Raw genomic sequence first — 23,190 nt, forward strand, 5'->3', positions numbered from 1 at the left:
TGACCCCACCACCATCACTGGGGGGGTAGGGTCACTAATTGTGGGGATTAAAATAAATCTGTTGTTTATGTGTAATAGTTTGCTCTATGGGCATGTGTATGAACACAAATGGTAAAGAAGCCTGTGAAACACTCTTTCATTCTCCAATTTCCACCTAGTAACAGCTAAAAGAAGTGTCTTCCTCATCCAAGTTTTCAAGAGTTTACTCAGACTGCTCAGGATTGCAATTGCAAAATATGAAGAGCACTTCAAGTCCATGATAGCACAAAAGGTCTTTCTACAGCTAACACAATCAATAATGTATATACACACTTTCATACACACTTTCTTCAGCAACCTCCTTTTAGCGTGTTCCCTTTGAACCTTGCAAACGCTCCCTACCTAAAAATCAATCTGCATCCAAGAACCAGGCAGTGGCTGTGCTTCTGCTGTGCTAATTCTGCATGCATGCGTGGAGAGGGTATCTTCTTAGTAAGTAAAACCCTTCATGGTTTTGCATGGTAGATCTTTTCCCTTACTGCTCTTCACGTTGATTTTGACCAGAAAATGTGGGTATCCTTTCTTGATGTCTAGTGGGCAAATGCTGGAGCGAAGGCTTTTTCTCTCCGGGATACGTAGGACCCTGTCTTGTTTTGCTGTTTTGCTAAGTGATCCTATCGTCTTAAAACAGAAGTAAAAGCCATTTTCATCCTACTTACTCTTTCTAGTCTTGCTGGCACTGCAATGTGAGCCTTTCAATAGCAGAGATCATTTTCACCGATTGACACCTACATGGAAGTTACCACATAAAATAAAACTGTACAATGTCTTCATGTTAACATGGTTGGCTTATTGGCAAATGCTGCCTGCAAAATAATATGCCGTATGAAGAAAAATCATTATTAGGAGAGCCAGCACTTAAAATGCTCTACTATGATCAGCCGCCTTTATTCTGGCCCAAGGTCCATCTACTGCAGTATCTTGGTTTTGACGGTGGCCAGCAGAGAACATCTAGAGAAGAGTCTAAAAACAGGGCAGCATATTTTGACATTCCCCACTAGACTATTCTCCCAGGCCCTTGAGACTTGTGGTCCAGAGGCTTCCCAAGCCAAATGTGTCTTTGTGGTAGGTAGCCCTTAATGGACTACTTTTCTTTCACAGTTCCTTCTTGAACCCATGTAAATTCTCAGCATCCACAAAGTCATGGGCCAAGGACTTCACAGCTCTCTCCCTGCTACAAGAAGGATCATGGCCATGCATCTGTTCTGGACACACCACTTGCCAGTTACTAGTACTTATTTTTTCATTTTTGCTTTCAGTCATTCTGCCTTCATGAAAGGCTACTATAAAATGTTCTAAGCAATGATGACTAATAAACTATGTGACAGTCTGTTTAAATGAGCCTCACCAGGCATTTCTCTTACCAAAGTACTATTTTACTCCATCCTCATTGACTGTAAGTTACCATTTGTTTCCACCAGACCACGACTGAACTACCGGAGTACTATGTATAGTACTCAGAAGCTTCACAGAAATCATCCTGACTCCTCAGGGTCTTTTCAGGCAGTTGTGATTTTATTTTATTTTGTTATCCCATTCATAGCAGGGCTTATGCTTTGGCTGAGGAAAGCAAGTCAGCTCATGGCAACACAGATATGTGAAAGCCACTCAGACTTGGGCGGAACTGGGAAAGAGCTGTCAGGGGAAAGGGGGTCATGAAAGGGTGAACCAGCAAGATCATTTAGAGAACAGCTTGGTCTGTAGCAAAGGGGCAGAGGTTTGCGTGTTAAAACCTCCATCCTTTTTCTGTGTTTGAGTGAGAGGCTCTCTTCTTTGTGGATGGCCCATGGGAAGGTCTCAGGCCTCCATCACTTCCTTGCCCCACACACAACCAAGGACTCCTGCATGTAAAATTCCTGCACAGGTTATGGGAACCAGGAGCAGGGCTGAGTCCGCTGTTAGCCGGAGTGTCTCAGTGTCTTGGTGGGATGGCTGACCAGGGAGACACTGCGGGATGCAAGTTCTTAGAAAGGCAGCAGAGATACAGGAGTGAAGGGCTGTGGGAAGGAAAACAACTTCCCAAGGCTAAGGAGAGGTCGGGATCCTGGGCGGGAAATGGTGAGGAGGATGAATGGTGGCAATGGGAAGGTATCTCCTGGAGGTTGGAGTGACCCAAGAGGACGAGGTCTACGGAGCCTGCCATGGAGGAATATTCTTTGGGAAGACAGCACCAGAGACCAACACTGAACTACAGTTTTGATGCCAAATTCTACCAGCTAGTCTGCTCAAAGCACTAATCCGAAACTTCTTTTTTCTGTATTCCTTTTGCTGGTAGGAGTCTTCCACAAACAGAAGGTAAAAACCACCAAAGCAAAGGCATTTGATGCAGCTTGGTGGAGAAACATATTTATTTCCCAGCCCACCACTCTCATTGTTTCACATACCAGCATGTGAATAGTTTGCAAGTGCCATGGTGTTGAACAGCCTGAGCTGTGAATCTGCCCAGCCTTCTGTACTGGGATAGAGCATGACTTCTGAGTGTGAAATGAAATAAAACAAAACACTGCCGTTCTGGTTTTGCCTATCCTACAAGAGGGAGTGATAACACTGACATTTGTGCTGTCTGGAGCTGGAAATTCTTAACTGACATTAACTAGGAAATATTTTATCTTTGACTGATAAGAGGCTCAGTTGCACTGAGTTTGGAGGATTGATGAAAAGTATTCAATTCTATTCAGAAAACCAAGTCAATTCAAGCAACTAGATGAGACTCTTAATTACATGTAGCTTTACACTGAAGCCATTCTCTACTAACATTCAGGTTCGGAGCAAAGCCAGGACTGGCTTTATTTTGGAATTATTTTTTTCTTTGAGAAACAGGACCATCTAGTGGTTAACACAGAAATTATCTTCTTGCTTTCAATCATTGTTGAGCAAGGAATGAACCCCCACAGGTTTCAAACAAAAGCATGTGTATCTTGAAATGTGACCATGTAGTGAAGCTAAACCAAACTGCAAATAACCCAGATTCTGATAAGTTAGACTGGATATCCAAGTGTTTACCACCAGCACAGTTCCCGGTTTGCCCAGTTCTCCCAGTTAGCACATGCTTACTGGAACAACTTGTTAGCAGCTGGACAGCTCAGGCATAGGCTACAGCTCAGGACATCATCCAGTCTCCCCAAGCCCTTCCTCAGCATACTGTGGAGGCTTTGCACCAGAGTTAGAGCTTGGATGGAAAAATACGAGTCAGGCTTGGCATGGTTACAGCCAGCTTTGAAACTATTCTGCTGACAGTGCAGATAGATAGAGGGAAGATTTCTTCTGAAACTTTCGCTATTCTTCCTCCCTGCTAGAAAGCCACCGGACAGCCTTCTGCACAGCGGTTCAGGATGTGCAGCTTCCAAACGCAGCTGGATATTGTAGGTAGAGTCATGTAGCAGAAGCAGGGAAGATTACAGTTCAAGGAAAAAAAAAAAATCAAGGATGGAAATATTTTTGCCTGTCTCTCAAGCATCCAGCACTTGGACAGTATTTTCAGGATGCCAACATTAGGCTAGCAAAGGTATGCCTCTGGCACCAGAGTGGTGCAGAATTTGTGTAAAGAGTAGTTGCATTGCTGGAATACAGGATGGAAATTAGTGCTGCTGTGTGCCATCCACACATTTCATGCACAATCACTTTCCCAGGCAACTTAAACTGCTCTTTGAACACTGCGCGCTTCAAGCAATAATTGTCTGGGTTTCCAAGCCGTTGTGGAGGACAGTTCAGCACAAGAGCCTGCCATGTTCTGGTAGGGCAGACCGCAAGACCAGGTCCAGGGGACCTGCCTACAGGAGCAATCCTTAATTAAATTAACAGACCTTTTGGCTTTGTAAAGGCTCCTAAGGAATAAAACTTGCAATGTTAGAGTGCTGCACATGAAAATAGTAGTAGCATTATATGTTAGAACAATGTCTATAGGAAATGAAAACCAATGTTGTTCATTCTGGTTATTACAGAGGGGATCGAAGGCAGCTGAAGGTAACAGCAGCCTTGTGTGTGCACACATGCAAAGACAGATGCCATACAGAGTCCTAAATTAAAGCAGAGCTTTAGCCCCTACCATGTGGGTGACTTGTTTTTTTCCTGATGCAAAGCCTTCTCATGGTATTCCAGGCCCATGTTTCCAACACAGCAATTCTCTGGAAGAACAAAGTTTCTCCCACTGGTCTGGGTTACTCGCTGCTCCTAAAGGGCAGCCAAAGTACTTCTGAGGGTACTCAGTGAAGGTGCAGTTCTGCACTCGGGTGACAATTTTTACAAAAGTGTACTTTATGGCTTTAGTATGTCATATTTTTCATTTGCATGCCAGTGAGCCCCTGGTTTTAATCCCTGCAGCTTATCCAGTCATAAATAACCTCTAATGATTCACATACAGCTTGACAGATGAACTGAAATACAGTAAAAGGCAAGCAAAGGGATCTCTAATTGCTATTCATAACCAGGTCTTGCAACTATTACACTTAAATAGCTTGAAGACATGATCAAGATATTTAGAGATGATGTTCTTTTCCTGCACAATAGTTGCCAGTTATACATTAGACATGGAAAGGCAAGAGTCTCATTCCCAATCCATTGCTTAAACCCTGATGTCTAATAGATACTAGCAAATGAGATTAACTCCAGCCTCAGCTCTAGGACAATTAGCTCTAGGACGATTAGCCATAATCTGAAACTTAACAGCCTAAGCAACAACGCCTATTGCTTCCACTTAGGTTTTAAACCTGTTTTAACTGCTTCTACCTTTTTTGTTTGCTGCTGTGCCATGTCTGCTTGGCCCACCTTTCTCCAGTCTGGTGTGGCTGGAAGCCCTTGCAACCAAGACTTTCACAGGTCTATTGCCATGAGTGGCTGCTCAAGAGCAATGGGAAGGACTCAGTCAGGACAAAGGACCTCAGGACAGCTGTCAAGGGGCAAAAGCTGGAGAAGCACATCTCCAGCAGGATGCCACCCGTCTCTGCCCACAGTAACCAAAGTTTGGTGCAAGGCGCTGGCACAGACTATGTTTGTTTCACACCTAAGTGACAGAGGTGACACGGAGACCTGCAGCTCCCTTTGAGGAAGAGAGCTGAGGGAGAGCTCTTTGCATTGACACAGCTCCACAGAGACCCTACGCCAACGCACGTGGCCATTGCCGGCCGGCAGCCTGCGGGAACAATAAACATGCTGGCCACTGCCTTTGTTTTAATTGCTGCCCAGTGCATGCCAAGCCGTGCAATTAGGATTTGTTTCCATTCCTGCTGCAGTTGTCAAGGTTTGCACTTAAGAACTGTTCATTGTGTTTTCATTTTAAGGACAGCAAAGTCCCATCTTCTTGGCTTATAAAGGAGCTTTGTTGTTTCCCGGACACCAAATCTCATTTGTTTGTAAACTGTACGATGAATCGCACAGATGCCCAAAGAGCCCATAGGCCCGGGTTAACCCTGCAGTGAGATCTACAAGCACAAAACTATTTTAAATGCATGAGGATTCAAAGTAAGCACAAGAACCACCACAGTGAACAGAGCACTCGCCTAAACTCGGACTTGGGTTTTGTGTCTGAAAACCCACTCTTCTCTCATCCATGGCCAGGCCCGTCCCCAGTCTCTGTCCTCTTCGGTTGTCCCAGCACAACTGTTGCAGGATTATGCAGGTGGAGTGGATCTGAGCTTTTAATCTTTGAGTTTATTTTTCAACTCAAATCAGTTTGCTGATCTAGCTTATCACAATGCCCCACAGACAGTACTGGCCCAGCCAAGGTAACAGAAACCAGTGGCTGGGATGAAAAAGGGGATGACAGGCCCTCTTTGCTGCTGGGAAAAAAGTTTCATGGGATGACGATGGGAGAGCAAAAGATACAACAAAATTTTACACAGATATGTCGAATTTGCAAAAATGCATCAGAACCAAAAATTCCCCACATTAGTAGTAATTTAAGTTCTCTGAGAGAGGTGCTGGAGACATCATGGGGATATGTCCCTGAGAATGGGTGTCCTGAGCTTGCTCAACCTGCCCAGAAGGTCTCTCAGTGTCTAGCTGTGCGTCCTTAATCCACATTGTCCAAATCGTGGCACGCCTCTGTGACTGAAGCAGGTGCCTCAAGCTCTGTAATTAGCATCTCCCCATCCTCCCATTACTGTCCCAATAGTGCCTTTTGCAGCTGCTTGGGAAAGAATTAGACAACCCTTCTCTACAGCCCATATTGCAGTGAAAGGCTTCATCAGCGATGGTAGCAAAAAGTAAGCAGAGGTTTTGTACCATGGCAAATGGCCCTGCTTTCCCCAAGGGAAAAAGAAAAGCTTCCTTGCAAAGTGCCAGGACCAGAAACTTTCTTAGACCAATGCGCGCTGACATTCATAAAACTACTGCAGTGCTGATCCAGGCCTTGGATCGCAAAAGAGAAAAATTGTTTTGATTTGAGCGGACTGAAGCTTAGTATAAAAGCCAAAAAAAAAAAAAAAAGGGAGAAATATAGGTTCTGGTAGTTGTGCCAATGCAACTAGTTTATTGTACATCTGCAAAGCCATTAATCACCTCCCGAGGACTGGCAGCCATGGCAGTATCTGGTGTGTCGGGAACGTAGCAGCTCCGCCTCGCTGGCAGTGCCCACATGAAGGGAAGGGTGAGCCTGCACACAAAGGGGGAGACACAGGCGGTTTGTGAGGTGGTAAGTAGCTCCCCCAACTTACTCGTGCATGTTGAGCAGTTTTGTCCAGCGAGGTAGGCCTGAGGGAGGGTTTTTTTCCAAAAAAAGTCTTCCCCACCTTTCCAAAGGTGGGGAAGGGGAAGGGGGAAGCACTCTCCCAGTTTCTGGGGAGTTAGCTTGGAATTCCAATTAGCTTGGGAACACGCAGGGATACCAGGAAACGGCACCACCCAAACCAAAGGCATGCGCGCGGGGTGCCACCCCACCCAGGTCTGGGCAGGCAACCACGCCAGGCGGGCAGCCTGGAGAAGAAGGGGCTTCAACGACCTGCCAGCACTGCTTTTGGGATCCCTCCTGTGGGCAACTGGGCTCCCGAGCTGGTGATTTCCAGCTGCCTGTCGCCCCCTCGGGGAAGGCAGGGATGCGCGAACGCACGGCCTGGCCCCGAAGCAGCGCCCACGCCCCGCCACCTGCTCCCCCCGTTGCCTCGACGCTGCCGCCACCGGGCGCGGCGCGGTGCACTCTGGGCGCTGTAGTCCTTCGGCCCGGAGCGACGCTCCGCGCTCTATGGCCGCGGGGCGCGGGGGGACTCTCCTTCCCGTGAGGCAGCACGGGGGCGGCCATCACGTGCCTGGCGCGGCCGGGGCGAACGGCCATTTTATGAGGAAAAACGGCGGCCGCTGCCCGTTAGCGGTAGTGTGGGGCGGCGTGCCGGGGGGGGGGGTGCCGTGGGTGAGGGGCGGGGGGCTCCCACCCCTTTTTATTTCCTCTTGCGCTTTCTCCTCCTTTTACTCCTTTCTCTCTCTCTCCCTATTCTCTCCCTCTCAGATTCGCCCCCCTCCCTCTGCTTTTGTTATCCCTCCCCTCGCTTCCTCCCCTCCCTCCCCGCTCCCTTCCCTCCCCGCTCCCGCCCCCGCTGGCACTGCGGAGCCGGAGACGTGACCCGAGCGGACCCAGCCGCGGCCTTTTCCCCGCTGCTCCAGCCTCTCGCCGCAGAGTCGCATGTCATCTATCCAGAACCTCCAATCCTTCGGTAAGAGCAGCCTCCGGCCGGCACCCCGCCACCCCCTTGTGCCGCAGGGCGCCCCACAGTCACCCCTTCGGCAAACTCAGCCCGGGGCTGCGGCTGCCCCCGCCGTCCCGTCCTCGGCCCGCTCTCCGTGCTGCCGCCCCCGTCCCCCGGCATCGTCCTGCCCCTGTTTTCCCGAGAGCGCCCGGTGCGTCTGTGCCCCCACCACCCCGCGGTGACATTGAAGCCGTTGCTGAGCGGGTGTTGCCATCCCCGGCGCTGCCCGCGTTACTCTCTAAAGACAGCTCTGACCGCTCGTCCTTGTCCTCCCGTGGCGCTGGCCTCGGGACGTGCGCTGTGTGTGCAGCGGAGAGACACCGGCTACGAGACTCATCTCCCTCTCTGTTTCCTCCCTTTCCGCTCCCGTAGGAGGTGCTGCCATGTACTGTGCTCTGACACCTCATACTGCGCTGTTTGCCTGAATGTCTGGTAGCACCCCAAACTGGGCTTTTCTGTCAACTCTGCAGTCCCAAAGTTGTAATCTTTGTGGGCAGAGGGAGTCTAGGGTTCATATCCTCTCCTAAGGAAGGGAATCATCTCCTCGGTTACAATTGCTCGGTGATTTACTGTGTCTTATCCTTACCAAAGTCCTAAAACCTGATACATGCCCTGCAAAGGGTATTGTTTCTACAGATTGAGCTATACAGATGGTAGGTCATTCCTCTTGTATTAGCAGGGAAGTTTACTGTGCTGGGCCATGGTTCTCCACCTTCCTTATCTATAGGCAACAGAAGTGAGCAAGTCAACACTTTATACGATAATGTTGTCAGGCTTTTAGTCTCAGTTTTGTCTCTAATCTTCTGCACATATAAGCTATATGAGAAGGTTATGTTAATCATGATTTGGGAGCTGATCCTCTGCTTAGGAAGGTGCTGCCCAAAGGATTTGTTTGAAGTAATCTGATGTTAACACCTACAGCGCTGGCTTAATTTTCAACCTAGAATCCTAAACTCTGCCAAGTGATCTTCATGCCCGAGTCCCCTTTTTCTTTCACCTTTTCTTTGACTGAAGTTTTCTGTTAGTGTTTGCCCCGCAAGGTGTGGGGCACAGTGAAATTCAGCATGTTTTAACAAATGCCTTAATAGAAATTAAGCCAGTCAAGCTTCCCAGTGCTGTACTTCTTTCCTGTGGTGCTTGCATCCTCGTGATGCTTTCAGTGCCTTTAATGCTATTGTCATTCTTGTTTCTATAAAGGTCAGTCTGTCTGCAGCTGAACTACTTCTGTTCCTATTTCTGCTGAAGTTTTACTCTTTTGGGGCATTTGTTTCGATGGATGGCAAAACTTGATCAGTGTTTTGGATGGAAGTTTGGGAAATTGTTTCTTGCGTGGCTGTTGAACCTACACTTTCTGAAGATCAGACTCTTCAGTATGATTCTGATTAGTATCCAAAAATTACTTGTGATTTGTTTAAAAAAAATACTTAAAGTACTTCATGCTTCAAGATTTATTTGGAGCTACTGATTAGGAAACTTGCAGAGCTATCCAATTTCTTGATAGAGTGAGTGTTAAATGTGTTTTTGTGGAGAATAGAGAATAAGGAGCATAACCCAGAAAACACCTTCTTCCTAAATGCCTTCTTGTTTCACCTGTGCTAGGTAAATTTAAGCTTGGAAGAATTTGAGAACTGACCTTTCTATAGTCAAAACCTAAATGAATTTTGTTACAATTCTTGCCTAAAACTACTGACTGGCAGAGGCGTCCTGGTTTATGGACAGCCTCTGACATCTGTTAGTGTCTGTTGCTGTGTTTTGTTTACATTAGTAGCCAAGAATTAGATCCATGCCTTAGAATGCTGGTAGTGTGGTAGTTGTCATGGTATAAGACTTCTGTCTGGACTTGTAAAGGAGTGTGTGTACAACAGCTTTTTGATTTTTCTGTACTTATCAGTTGATCTGGTAAAAGATACGACTTCCATATCTCACTTAAAATGCATGTGGCTGTCTAAAACTTAGGTGCATTTGATGTTCTCTCGGAACCCTGTTTTCAGGTTCAGAGCTTCAGGATTTACAGTTTGCAAGAAATAGTGAAGTAAATTGATACTGTAGCTGAAAATTGTTTATATCCGGGAAGGCACTGAAGAAACTGGATGTGTGATAGTTGAGAGTGCTACGCTGAATTAGTAGGCTAGTGAGACAATACAGCTGTAGAAAAAAGTACTCTTGATTTTTCTCTCTTGCTGAGAAAACAGCAAGATTATCCCCTAAATAAAGCTTTTTGTGAAGTGAGAAACTTACCTGTTAGTTTTTGAGCTGGGGTGTTTTCCTTTGTGGGAATTACATAAATCTTTTTTCCTCCTGCAGACCCCTTTGCTGATGCAACAAAGGGTGACGACTTACTCCCGGCGGGGACTGAGGATTACATTCATATAAGGATCCAGCAACGAAACGGAAGAAAGACACTAACAACTGTTCAGGGAATTGCAGATGATTATGACAAAAAGAAACTTGTGAAAGCTTTCAAAAAGGTGAAGTTGCAGATTTGATTTAATAATAAAGACATTATATAAAGGAGTATGATAGCTTTTAATACTAAGTAACAATATTTGTTTTATTTCATTCATTCCAGTGCACATCAGTTTCGTATTCAGGTTGATCCCTTTCCCTGTCTTTCTCAAAACTCTATCAGTGTCTAGTGACACTGATTTTTGCTAAAAAGTTAAACGTTTCTTTCCTATAAAGAAGTAAATAAAATATATTCTGAATGTTTCATTAAAATTTCACAGATATCTGGCTTTGTTGATGTGAAGAATAAAATCAGTTTAAAGTAGAACTGTTTTTGCATTCCTGCTTCTGTCGTAGCTGGGTTGCTGTTGAAATAGAGATCTGGAGTTTTGCCAGGATGAAAATATTTATTTTAAAATAGTGTGGAGTTGAAAGACTGTATCTTATGACTGTTTTCCATTCTTGTAATGAGTGTTGGCCAGTTCCTTCTGCACGGTAGCTAATCCTGTCTTTGCCTGAATTTACCATCAGCAGCTTAGTTTGTGTCTGTATGCATCAGCAGATATATTCCATTTGCTCTCAAAACCAGTGTAAAATAGATCTAGCCTTTGCCTTGCTTGGCATCAGAATTTAGTAAGCAGCTTCTGTGACAAAATTCTGCTGAAAAGACTTAGTAAGCAAAATCATGACGTACATCAGATGCCTTACAATATGAATGTTTCTCTCTAGAAATTTGCTTGTAATGGTACTGTGATTGAACATCCTGAATACGGTGAAGTTATCCAGCTTCAAGGTGACCAGAGGAAGAACATTTGCCAGTTCCTCTTGGAGGTGAGGGACTGCAGATAAATATATAAACCTCTCTGGAAGCAATAGAGTGACAGGTGGCACTGATGTTAATTAACCAGCTAAAGATGTCCTCTATAGTTCCTTTGTATTTTGAGTCAAAAAGTAAAATGACACTTGCAGAATGAGAGTAAAACTCCCCTAAGAATGAAAGCACTGTAGAATGCATTTACCTTGCTACAACATACCACTTGTTCTCTGGCAGTGCAGCTTGAGTTCTTCATTTGTAAAATCAAGTGTTTGATGCAAACCATAATTCTGAGACTGAAAACACTATAGAGGAAAGTGTCTTTCACCACTAGCTTACTGATGCAAATCATGATATAGAGATGTTACGCTGTCATAGAATAAGTGCTAGGACTACAGAACAAGTCAGATGTCTGATAAGATTTTGGGTTTTGTGTAGTCAATTCTTCTTCTTGGCCCAGAAACATTCTGGAAACTAGAAAACTGCTTTATTGAGTATATACTGTATTGACGTTTCTTTAATCAAAGTATAAGATTGTGGTAACTTGATATCACTGTAATATTCTAAGCATGTGAGCTTTACTGAAATATGTTGCTTTTCTCCTTTAGATTGGCATTGTCAAGGAAGAACAACTGAAAGTTCATGGTTTCTAAAATACCTGTATTCTTATGAAGAACCCTGCAGTATTTGGTCTTACCTAGCCTGGCTCTTCTGTGAAAAATGAATCTTTGCAGTGAATGGACTTCCCTGTTACCTGAACATTTAACATTTGATTCAGATTTGCATGACTGCGTGAAACATGTGGTGTGTAGACTAGAAACACATAAGAAAACTTCAGTAAGGTGGTAATGAAGACACTTGTGAACTTTAACACATTTCCAATGGAAATGTTTTAGCAATGATTGTTCAATTTACTACTCTCCACCTGACTTAAATGTGTGGGTTGTATGAAAATAGTGTGTGTTGTTGCTTAGAAATAAAAGTTTATTCATATATTTTCTGGGATATCTGAAATGCTTTAGCTTAAGTTCTAAACTAGCACAGCAGCCTTACTAAAGAATGGCTAAAATGTTTTGTGGCAAGTGTAGCTCACTGCTCATTGAATAAATTGGAAAATCTACATAATGAAGTATTAGCTAATTAATCAGTAGATTAGCTTGATGTGATCTTATCCTGTAGCTGTAAGACTAGAGCTTTGAAGTCTTTTGTGTAGGTGTATCTTAGTAGCAGCATGATAAAACCTAAATTGTTTGCTGAGTAAGTAACTGGACCTTCTCTAAAATTTACTGCAGTGACTATGAAATATTAGTGTTAAGCATAGTATGACTAAAATAAGCTGTACTCCTTAAGGCAGCTATTACTGAGAACATGTTAAACATCTAGGTCTTGCATAGCACTCCCAAAACATTTGAAGGAAGTGCATGGGATTTCGTATCTCTTCTGTCACTGAGTGAAGGGGAAAGACAGTGAGTTAGCTTTTGCCATGACTGTGCATTTAATGTTGGCAAGCATAGTGCTTTAATTAGCTGGTAGTGTTAGCTGTGGAAGTAAGGAAGGGAACAAGCTCTACACTAACCTTTTTTTTTTTTCTCCTGGTGTGAAAAGTTTTGCTGTGACTAATGGTTAATATGGAGGGTTTTGTAATGGGGTTTGGGTGTTACCACAGAAAGCTGATTTAGTCTACTTTTCTAGCAAGCAATTCATTCGCTGTGATCTGAAGTTATAATAGGTTTGTTCCACCATGCTTTTAATCTGGTTTTAGTTAGCTGTAGGCATTTGGTATTCTGCTTTTAAGACGTGTCTCTTTACAGAATGAAATTACTTCATTTGGTGAAACATACAGATCTTATCTTCCTTGTGAGATAGACATGGACGTTTTCTCTGAAACAATTCAAAACATGCTGAGCTGGGAAACCATAAGAATAGTGGGAAAAGTTAAAAAAACTTCGTCATGTATTCTCTGAAAAGGAAGAAAGAGACATTTCTTTACTGCTAAGACATTAATAACATATTCAGAGAAAAAAGAACTGATGACTACCTATGTAAACATCAAGAATGGCAAAACTTTATTACTTTGTATCACCTGCGCCTATACTTTGTTTCCTGTTCAGACTTGCCTTTCTAAACAGAAATGCTCGACTTTAACTCACTTGAACCTTTTTCTTTAAGATTTCTGAATTCAGATATGAACCTTTATGGCACTAACAACAATTACAGGAGCATTATAGAGCATTCATATGACAATTTCTTTCTCTGTCTGGTCTAGACAATTCCGCCTGTAAGAATCCAGTGTCCAGTCAATTCTCCACAAATTCTGCCTGGTGTTACAGATCTTAACTGTTCCGGAAAAAGGATGTTCCAGAAGATTGTATACTGTTAAGGTATAATGTGTTGAGGAGGAGGAGGAGGAGGGAAAGCCTGCTGCAAAACATGAAATACCAGCATGCAGAATGAAAATCCAAAGAATAAGTCTTACGCAAGTCTTGCACATTAGCAGAATAAAATCACTGTACTGCAAGTTTACCTAGTCCTGATTCATAGATGCTAAAGTAATTAATCCTTTGGGGGTACGTAGCACTTAGTGATTTTCATTTTATCGAATGCCAGAAAAACTGACGTTCTCATTTAAGGCTTGTTCTCCTGCCCAAGAGGAAAACCAAGCAGTATCTTCTCCTATTTCACTGGTATTACGTGAGTACTTCTAGTGGGTTTTTGAGATGGAGATTAACAAATGATTAGCAAGTCTCATGTGTTACTGAGTCAGTCTTTGTTTCACATGGCATTTGATTAACTTTTACTACCTAAGCTTGAGTCATTTCTCCATAGTCATTCTGCTTGGAATAAATAAGAAAAACCTTTGTTTTCTTTCTCCTCATTTAAAAGTCCTTTCTGATAGGAGGAACCTTGCAGTTGATAGGTGGCTTGGTTTTTATGCTCTAGTGGCGCTGCTTGTGTTTTGACCTTTGAAGGGCAAAATTAAAAGGAGAGGGAATAAGAAGTAACACATTTGAAGTTTAAGTAGATGAGATTTGTTGTGGCAACAAACAATTTAATCTTTCTAGAAGCAAAGCAGAAATTTTTGTCCTTGAAGTGTTTTAAACTAGAACAGTGTCTCAATAAGATTGTAACTAGCCTTGTTAGAAGCCCAAGCCTCTTTGCATGTTCTAGAGGAAAGGCTTCAACAATTTCATGTTTTATCACCTTACGCTGAAACTTCTTTGTCAAAGCTGAGCCTATTTGGAATATATATCCATGTTTCAAGAATGCTGAAAAACATGAAAGACTTTGGAAAAGAACTGTTCAAATTACTGCCATGAAAACCTGTTTTCACAGTGAAGGTTTCAGTCCTTCTAACTATTCCAAAATAGGTTAAAAAATGGTAAAGGGTGTGGCCCATAATTGTCGAGGCAGTAAAAGGGAGCTAATAATAGAAAACACTTTTAAAACGCGCTAGTAGGACTTGAGACTGGGCAAGCTCAGACTGTAAAGAGTGGTGGCTTCTTTTTGTTGGAATATTGTGAAGTCTGTGTCTTTCAGATCTCCAAATCAAGATTGCCTTCTTGGTGATATCTGGGCTTAACCACAAGCTGCAATTTGATGTAGGAGCTGCTGTGCATAGTTATATTAGGCTGTTGTAGCTGATTCTTTTAGCTGATACACCGGAGTAAGGTGTTGCATAAATAAACTCATTGAATTGTCTGTTCAGAACCTACATCTATTTAATGCAGCTATGAACAATGAAACCATTGCTTCCCAAATGGTGGTAGCAGTCCTTATTTGTAGAAGATGAGATTTAGTAATTTAAGTCTGTAAGCTGCTTACTTCCTCTTGTTGTGTGAATTATCAGACCCTTGACCTTTAGTAATTTAAGTCTGTAAGCTGCCTACTTCCTCTTGTTGTGTGAATTATTAGACCCTTGACCTTCACCTGTGGTCTGCTAAATCTGACCGTGTGTTTCAGAGATGAGTGTGAAGAGCACAACTGTGGGCAGATGAGCAATAATATTCTCAAGTGAAAGAACCTTTGAAAAGAATAGTGCCTAGATTGTGTGTGCGTACTGTTCATTGGTTCAGTGGCTTTGCTTAAACCTTACTTCCTGCACTACATTCTTGCACAGCCTAAATGAAAAGCATTTTGTTCTGGAGAACTTTTCTGGAGAGGGAGGAGGGAACCCCACAAAAAAAATGCCTTAGGAAATAAGTTTATATATTAAGTCTGTTTTCATTAACTGAGATTCACCTGGACTGCAAGACCTCTATAACATTGTTTTTTCTGTTTCTGTATCTTTAAAAATCCTAATTAAAGTTCCTTGAGAGCTTGGCATTTAATGTTCTAAATATATCTAAAGCCATTATAGAACTTGAAATTGTGAAGAGTTGTTGAAGCTTAAGTTTTAAATATTTGAAAAATTAATAATTAAGCAGAGGTCTGCATTTTGTCCTATTCTGCCGTCCTGCTTATAATCGGTGTGCAGTTGCCCTAAAGATGCATACGGACAGATGTACCTTGAGTTCCAGTCAGCAATTATCTTTTCCTTAATCCTTCCGGAAGGTTCTAGTGTACAGGATCCATGTGTTACATCCTTATTTAAAGTGGCTCAGTAGTTCCTCTTACTATGTGAAAGTATGTACAAGATTGGTATTTAGCCAGTTAAAGAATGCGGGAGGCCTTTTTATAGATTACTTTGGGACACAGTAGGGGTTACTGTCACTTTCGTTGTGTTCAGTGTTGATTAGTGTCACTGAGTGTTCCTCTAATTAGTGTGCTACTGCCACTAGCGAAATGGAAGTGGTCTTAGAGGGTCATGTGTATTTAAGTATTAAGAATCTGCCTTCCTCCTAAAACTCTCCATACATCTATACTCGGTTTAGTTAGGAACATGTCTCCCATGCACAGCAACGTGAAGGTTACTTTCCAGTTGCAAGATCAAAAGCTCTTGAGATGAATAAGGAAAAATGACATAGTTGTTTTATGTCTGCTGTACAGATGCTTCATGCCTACTGTTTCCAGTTTACATTAAAAAAAAAAAATCTCAAAAGAGGATTTGTACTTGGCATGCCTTTCTAATGTTTGCTACGTGCCTGTGATTGATCTCTATGAACAAGTCTTAACCTGTATTGAAGTATTGCTAGAGAGTTGAGACAACAAAGTCTTTTGAAATAAAATGTACCAATGTTATTTTATGTATGCTTTTCTAAAACAAATGGACTTTGCTATTATCAAGGAGGATTGGTTTTTTGGTGGAAGATAGAAGTAGTGTAATTTAATAGTGATGTATGTGATCCTCTTGTAATCAGCTTTGATTTCTTCAAGAAATGTTATATTTCCTCTTTTTAAATTTCTACCATGATCTGTACTAACCAACTTAAAAATATTGTGACCTGTACTGGGATATCATAGCTCTAAAACAAGGTGATGATATTGGCTTGAGGTCTAAAATTTTGGGTAGAAGAGGATCATCTAATTTCTTGAATAAGCAAAATACACAGTGTTTTAAGATGAAGCCAGTAACGTGTGCTCAAGTTTGGTCTCCGGTATTTTAGAATGTCTTGAATCTGTGGAATGTGACAGCACATTTCTGAAATTAATTTGGGGTCTGATTAAAAGTACTTGCGTATATAATAAAGTTTTTTTTCCATTTTAAGCCATCTTTGCTATGATAATGCAGCAAAAAACCCCCATGATCCAGGCTCAGTTCTCCAAGTTATGAGTAGCTGAATTCTGCAGTCATGGTTGCAAGTAGAATGGTCGTGCTCCTCAAAGACAGGATTCAGTTGTCAGCTGTGTTTGTGGTCCCTCTCACTAATGGAGAAGGAAACAGCGCTGTTCCTACAGTACAGACGAACAAGCCTTGGGTATCATGACGGGACAGCTAACCCTGTGGAAGAGGTGGCACTGCAGGTGTTTCAGTAGCCTGTCCCCCACGTGAACTAGAAGGTTGCTCTTTTAGGTAGACCCAGCAAATGACATGAATGCACCGATGTGTAATCAGAGAACAGTTCTGCAGTAGAAAGGCTAAAAACGGTCTGTTCCCAAGAGTCCTGCTGAAAAAAATCTACTGAAGGGCAGCCCCTGTTGTAGGGGAAGCAGCCTTTAGCTACTCTCCAACAGAGAAAGTTAGATACTCATGTGATGGGGGTACCTCCTGATGAATGATGGGCTACACCTCAATAAATGCCAGAACAGACATCGCTGGTATCAACACATCTGTACTTGGTAATGCTGGTGGAAAAGATGGCCCTGCAAACTGATACTTGTCAGTATCTGTACAATCCTTGTCAGTATCTTTGAGTTACACCTGTAACTCAAAGCCCAGATCTGGATTAGGACTTGGAAAATACAGAACAAAACCACTGTCTGGGTCCCTTTAGTAAATAGTAACCTGTAAATTAATCCATGCGTTACTCAAGATAATTTATATGACTGAGAATTCAGTATGAAAACGGTCCTTATAGGCAATATTGAAAGAAGAGTATTTTCCTTCCTTACCTACCTTTCCTTTAGGTAAGATGTTGCAGTGGCATGGAGAAACTTTCTGATTGTCCAGTACTGGTTTTACTTCATAAAAAATACTGTGAACAGCACTCTGCTTGAAAGTAGCTGGGCCTGGAGTCCCCACCCATCACTGCCCCGCTTGCCTTGCATGCTGAGCTGTTTTTAAAGGGCACTGAGGGGAGGGACATCTCTTGGGGTCATCAAATTGTTTCATTTCTCCTGGTAGTAAAAGTAAATTCCAGTGCTGGCTTAAGTCACGCTGAAACTGGATCATCCTTCAGTAATGCTGTGGAAGATAAAAGGGTTTCTGCAGAGGACGAGAGGGAAGGAGGTGTCTGTATCTTGCTTCCAAGTAGAGCAATGCAGAGCCCTTCAGGTTGCCTCCACCTGAAGCCAGTCTGAGCGCGGCAGCACCTGCTGCCTTGTGCCTTGCACTGCACAGGAGCAGCTGCGCGATTTCCAGGTCCTAACTGGTTCTCATAGCAGTTCAGACTGGTAACACAGCTGGGTCTCTGACAATAAATTTGAAGTACCAGAGACACTCTGGTCATGGGATGTGATCTGGCCGCACAGAAGTGGACACCTACTGTGGGTCTGTCCCTACAGTCCTTCAATTACTTTTTGTCTGTCCTGGCAGCTTCAGGGCAGTACCCTATCTCTGAACAGGGAAAACTGCCAATTGCTGTGGAGATCTACAGGGAAAAAAAACGCAAACAAACCTGTAAAGTTGTAGAAGTCATCAAGGCCAACATTCGGAAGATGACAAATGAGCATCTGAGGACACAGTTTTATACAGAAAAGCAAAAGCACCCTGTTGCTAGCAGCTGCATATTGCTGGATGAGGCTACAGGCAGTAGGAATGCAAAGGAAACGTGCTTCAAATGGTAATACCTCTTACATAGCTGTCTTGAGGCTCTACAGGCTGTTACGCAAAGGAGGCGGTGATGTGTTACTTGGAAATTTTTGTGTCCAGCCTGTATTCTTAGCTCTGTTTACTTGGTGCGCCCACTTTCCCCAATCACCTAAATTACAGGAGAAGATCTCTAATCCCCTGGTAGTTTCTAGTATCTGATTAGGTGTCTCAGTTTGATTTCAGGCTGCTAATATTCACGTTGTTAAGGAACGTTTTCAAGAGGAAGGCATTAGGAATGCTTTAAAAGTAAAGCTTAGCTGAAACAACTGAATATAAGGAGACAACGTGAGAATCTTCCAAGTGCATGATTTGGGTGTTACATTTCTGCAAAGAAGCTATTAAAGTTGAAGCCTCTCTTACGTTACCTTTCCTGCCCAGAAGAGTTCTTGCTGTGTTTATTTCAGTGCCCTAAATCAGCCCCGAAGCAGTGTTGTCTCCCAGGTCCCCATGCAGAAGGCACAGCATGGGTTGTGTGAGCTTTCGGAATGCCTGCTGCAACTGGTGCCGCTCTCGTGAGCGCTGGGAACATGCGAGCTGTGCGTCGCTGCCCCAGGATGGGCTGCCGGCTCTGGCTGCTGAGCAGCACTGCTGTGTGATGGAAACAGCAGAGGTGGCAAAAACAGAAACAAAAGGTTTGGCTTGCAATTTCTACTTTCTGTAGTGGTTCAGTGATCTGGCAAAGTGGCTGCTGGGAGGAAAGGGATGGACTTTTTTCCAGTTCCTTCGCAGTTACATATCAAGAGAAATTGCCCTGAAGTTAATAGCCTTGGACAGATCGTATTTGCAGGATCGCATCTTGTACTGCTGATATTAGCAAAGCATCCACTGACTTTTATTTTTCAAAAGTTCACTTGACCTTTACTTCTTGACAGTTTTTCCCGTTCACTGAAATTTGGGCCTCAGCTGGCACAGCTCCATCTGATTGGACCAAAAGAACTTGAAAAACCACCAGTTTGCCTCTGTCCCCACCCTCTCCACGCCGTTTTTCCATGTGAGCAGATTTAAATACTTTGGTTTCGGACATACAAGCCCCTGGTGCATGTATAAGCACTTCTTTTGATGTCTTCTCCTTCTGAGAATATGTTCCATGTTTCCTCCTGCCGTCAAAGAGACGTGGTATTTTTGGGGGTTCTCCGAAGGTCCAGGCATGAATTAGTGCAGGATTCTTTTGTTCTCACGGGTCGTGAAGAATTAGAAAGTCTAAATTTACAGGGGGAAATCCAGAGCAGATGCAGATCGTACAGTCACACGAAGTCTGTTTTGAAAGAGCTAGCCTATATGTTTCTGCATCTTTGATGTGATGTATTACGCAGGCACATAGTATGTTTTCTACCTAATCGTGCTTGGCTGTTCCTGGCTATGCTCTGGAGGTAGCCTGCCTGCCACTCCAGTAAAGAAATGAAGGCACAGCGGGTAGACTTGCTGCTGCTTTGGCTTTGTTCCTACAGGAACAAGCTGTTCGACACCGTGGACTCAAGTCTGCCATCGAGCCAGGCTACAAAGCAGTCTAGGTGGAGCCACCGTTCCCTCTGCTCCACTGCCTGCATCCATCGGTTGTGTCCTGCCCTGCAGGTAAGATCTCCAGGTCAGGGCCCATATCATTGTCTTATGTGGGTGAAACACCAAGCACAGCGACTCTCCAATTCATGACCAGAGAACTGACGTGCAAATGTAATGAGTATAGCAATGAGTAAATAGTAGATAGATACAGCTACATGAAGCAACTTGCTCGGTCGTTTGACCCTAAAGTGTTTCTGTCCTCATGATGACATTTTCCCTTTTCATGTGCTTTGTTTTTAGTGATGAAATGTCTTCATCTTGCTTGCATTCTTTGTACCAGAGTGAAATGTTATGTCAATCAGCGCCACGTCTCTGTTAACACTTTATGAAATTAATGCTAATGCACATGAGCTGAGGAATGGCCCTTGGGGAGTAAGATGCCTCAATCCTGCAAAACATGCGAGACGCTTTTCCCCTGATCTTAATTGCAATTGTCCCTTCAGCCATTGGCTTATTTAAGGTCTATAGGTTTGTGTCCATGGTGCAACTGAAGTTTTACAAATAGTTATTGGGAGATTACAACAAAAGATTTTTAAAAATACAAATTCTGCCATGGGAAAATTTTTTTTTAAGTTTCTTGGGGGGAGATAGGGGACTCCTGGCCTTTTTTTTTCAAAAGCAATTAAATAATGGGTCTCTATCAAATAAACCAGTCTTATCAGCTTGAAATATGTTTTAAACAATGCTTACGTAAATGGCCAGCTTGCTATTTCCAGTCTGTATCCCTAGATGTCACTGTAAGACAGTACCTGCTGAAAGTAGTGACACTGAAGCCAGGAAAAATGACTGTAAAGCTTAGATGGGGGAATGCAGAGGGGAAAATCTGGTAAAATTCCCAGGTGGTTGCAGGCATAACCCCGCGTGAAACTGTACCCCAAATTTCCTCTCCCTGAGAGGGAGAGGATCTGAAATCTGTCCTTAGATGTACCCCTTCCCTACAGGGGCTGCACATCATCAACGGCTCATAGCTCAGTGCATGCTCACTGCAGAGCCCTGTTCAAGAGGTGTGAGGAAGAGAGTCCCAGTGTACCACTTCAGAGAGAAGAAAGAAATCTGCTGGGAGAGGCAGGAGCCGACAGCTATGGCTTCCTAACAGGCAAAAGTCAGCTAATGGCAAAGTACCAGGGAAAGAGGCAGATCTGCCAATGTGCATCTCCACGGTTTCCACCAGCTAGCGCTGCCCCTCCTGACAGTGAGCCAGTTCTGGGAGGTGAATCGGCAGGAAATTATTTGCTTTTGGGTGTTAAGGAGTTGCTTCTTGTCCACTTAGTTGTCTGAGTTTGCAGGCTCAGAGAAGTGCCGGTGTTGAGTCTACTGGAGCAAGGTGGAGGAGAGGAGCTTGATGCACATCTTTACAGGGGCAATGGGAGTGACTGCATGACATGGAAAGAGTTGTAAGGAACCGGTATTGAAGAAGCTGTTCAAAACCATGGCAGAAGCCAGAGGAGGCCCCTTTAGGGATCAGAATTTTGTATGGCTGATGGTCCTCTCCAGTGCCACCCCAGGTTGGCTGGGCCCATAAGGGTATTTGGGTAGATCTGGGTATGGATAATGCCTGGGGGCCCATTCCTCTTGGAAGAGTGTAAGAGTTGGAAGCAGCCCCTTGAGATGAGCTCCTCGAACACTCACAACACTTTGGATTTCAGTGGGTATTTTGTTCATAAAAGGAGGCTGAAACCCATTTTTAACGTCTATAGGATCAAAACTATAACTGGCTTTTATTAAAACTGTCACAGGAGAGAAAAATGCTCTGATTTGGTGAGTAAGTGTTGGAAAGTACTTCTAGGACTTTTGCTAAGAAAGGATGAAAGTTGTCACCACGTGATCTTTCAGGAAGCTAGTTCTTTCCTGAGCTGAAATTGTACAAAGCATAATTTCTAATTCAGCACTCGATTCAAATGCTGTTATGAGTCAGTAGCAGTCTTTCTCTTGACCTTAGCGGGATTCAGGTGAATAAAGGGAGCTTTGTAAAACTGAAACCTCCGTTTTGTATATAAACTTTTTTTTCCCAAGAGTGAAGCATCAGCAACAGTACAATGACTTATGAGATGACGAGGTTAGAAAGTACACTGTGGCCATGAGATCAGAGTTTCTGAAACTCTGGAGCCAGTTATATCCAATGGGTAGATCGTTTGCATCAAGTGAGAGCCTAGTTAATGGGCATTTGATTGCAATCAGTGCCCTGCTGGAAGATAGCACAGACATGTGCCACGATACGGCTCCAGAGAAATGTGTTGGTAATTTAAAACCTGTTTTCCTAAAATAATGTACATATGTCTTTCTGCTCGAAGCAGGGATGCTGACCTCTCCGCTTGGGAATTTTAGGTGCTTATGGACTCTCTCAGCAGGCGTTGGTGTCAGTGTTTGATGCTCTTAGGGCTGGTGGTGGGATGCACTGTGATCTTGTAGCTCTCTTCAACCAGCCTCACTGTTTAACAAACCAAACAGATACAGCTGCAATGACATCAGTGGGAGACCGGGTTTGGGAGTGTGGGGAGAAGTTAGCCCCTCTGGGCTAATACAGAGACCCTGCCTGTATTTTGGGGTCCATGACATGCAGGAAGGGACTAGGCTGTTCACTGCCTATTCCTTGCTTGGGCAAGCAGCCACAGCTTTTGCTGCTGACCATCAGACCAGCTCAACATGAGGTTCATTGCACCTCGCTGTCTGATGCACCTTTTCTGACTTGGCACCTGCTTTTGGCTGAGGCACTTCCAGTGAGACCCAGAAGAGCCACAGACATGTTTCCTCTCTCTGCCAAGGCTGGTATACAGGAGTGTAAGCCAGGCTCAGTGATGGAAGAAAACAAATCGGCCGTTCTCCAGCACCTGCCAGAGAAACTTGGTTGGTTCAGCCCCCATAGACCTGAGAGTATGCTCCACAAGAATAATGTCCCTCCCTACAGCTGGAAGGCCTCTTTCCTGCCGAAGGCCCTGACTGATCTCACCATTGGTAAGATCTCAAACCACAGTCAGTAGGCGTAAATAGCTTGGGTCCGGCAGCCTCCCTGCTGCCATCCATGCAGCTGTATTGCAGAACAAGCTCTAATCCAAACTGTAGCCTAACATCTTCAACTCACATGTGGAGGGACTTCCTGATACTCTGTGGGGAATCTTTCAAATAAATACATCAATAGCATTTCCTTCAGTGTAAGAAGGTACTGAATGAGTATTCCCCCCCCCCCCCGCCCCCGCCCCAGTATTGTGAGTATATTAATTCCATTAAGGTTAACTATGTGGAAAGTTTCAGCT

General features: G+C 43.7%; 1 protein-coding gene across 2 annotated transcripts; it reads left to right on the forward strand.

Moving 5' to 3' along the window:
• The first annotated feature begins 7,440 nt into the window (after positions 1–7,440).
• EIF1B (eukaryotic translation initiation factor 1B) lies at positions 7,441–16,615 on the forward strand. 2 transcript variants are annotated; one of them, XR_012994696.1, is made up of 5 exons: positions 7,441–7,679; positions 10,017–10,180; positions 10,887–10,988; positions 11,580–11,775; positions 13,238–16,615. XR_012994696.1 is itself a non-coding variant. In XM_076330999.1 (4 exons), the coding sequence occupies exons 1-4, from the start codon at positions 7,649–7,651 to the stop codon at positions 11,622–11,624; spliced, it is 342 nt and encodes a 113-aa protein (XP_076187114.1). In that variant the 5' UTR covers positions 7,441–7,648; the 3' UTR covers positions 11,625–16,615. The 2 variants fall into 2 exon arrangements, 1 of the variants encoding a protein (XP_076187114.1); XM_076330999.1 differs by having other exon boundaries at positions 11,580–16,615.
• Positions 16,616–23,190: the final 6,575 nt, after the last annotated feature.

Source organism: Aptenodytes patagonicus, chromosome 2 (assembly GCF_965638725.1).
Source record: "Aptenodytes patagonicus chromosome 2, bAptPat1.pri.cur, whole genome shotgun sequence".
Lineage (NCBI taxonomy): Eukaryota > Metazoa > Chordata > Aves > Sphenisciformes > Spheniscidae > Aptenodytes > Aptenodytes patagonicus.

Bases quoted from the DNA above. Each gene is read 5' to 3' on its own strand.
- EIF1B (XM_076330999.1), top strand. From the start codon at position 7,649: ATGTCATCTATCCAGAACCTCCAATCCTTCG. The intron at 10,181-10,886 runs GTGAAGTTGCAG...GTTTCTCTCTAG, and splicing joins TTGTGAAAGCTTTCAAAAAG to AAATTTGCTTGTAATGGTAC. The intron at 10,989-11,579 runs GTGAGGGACTGC...TTTCTCCTTTAG, and splicing joins TTTGCCAGTTCCTCTTGGAG to ATTGGCATTGTCAAGGAAGA.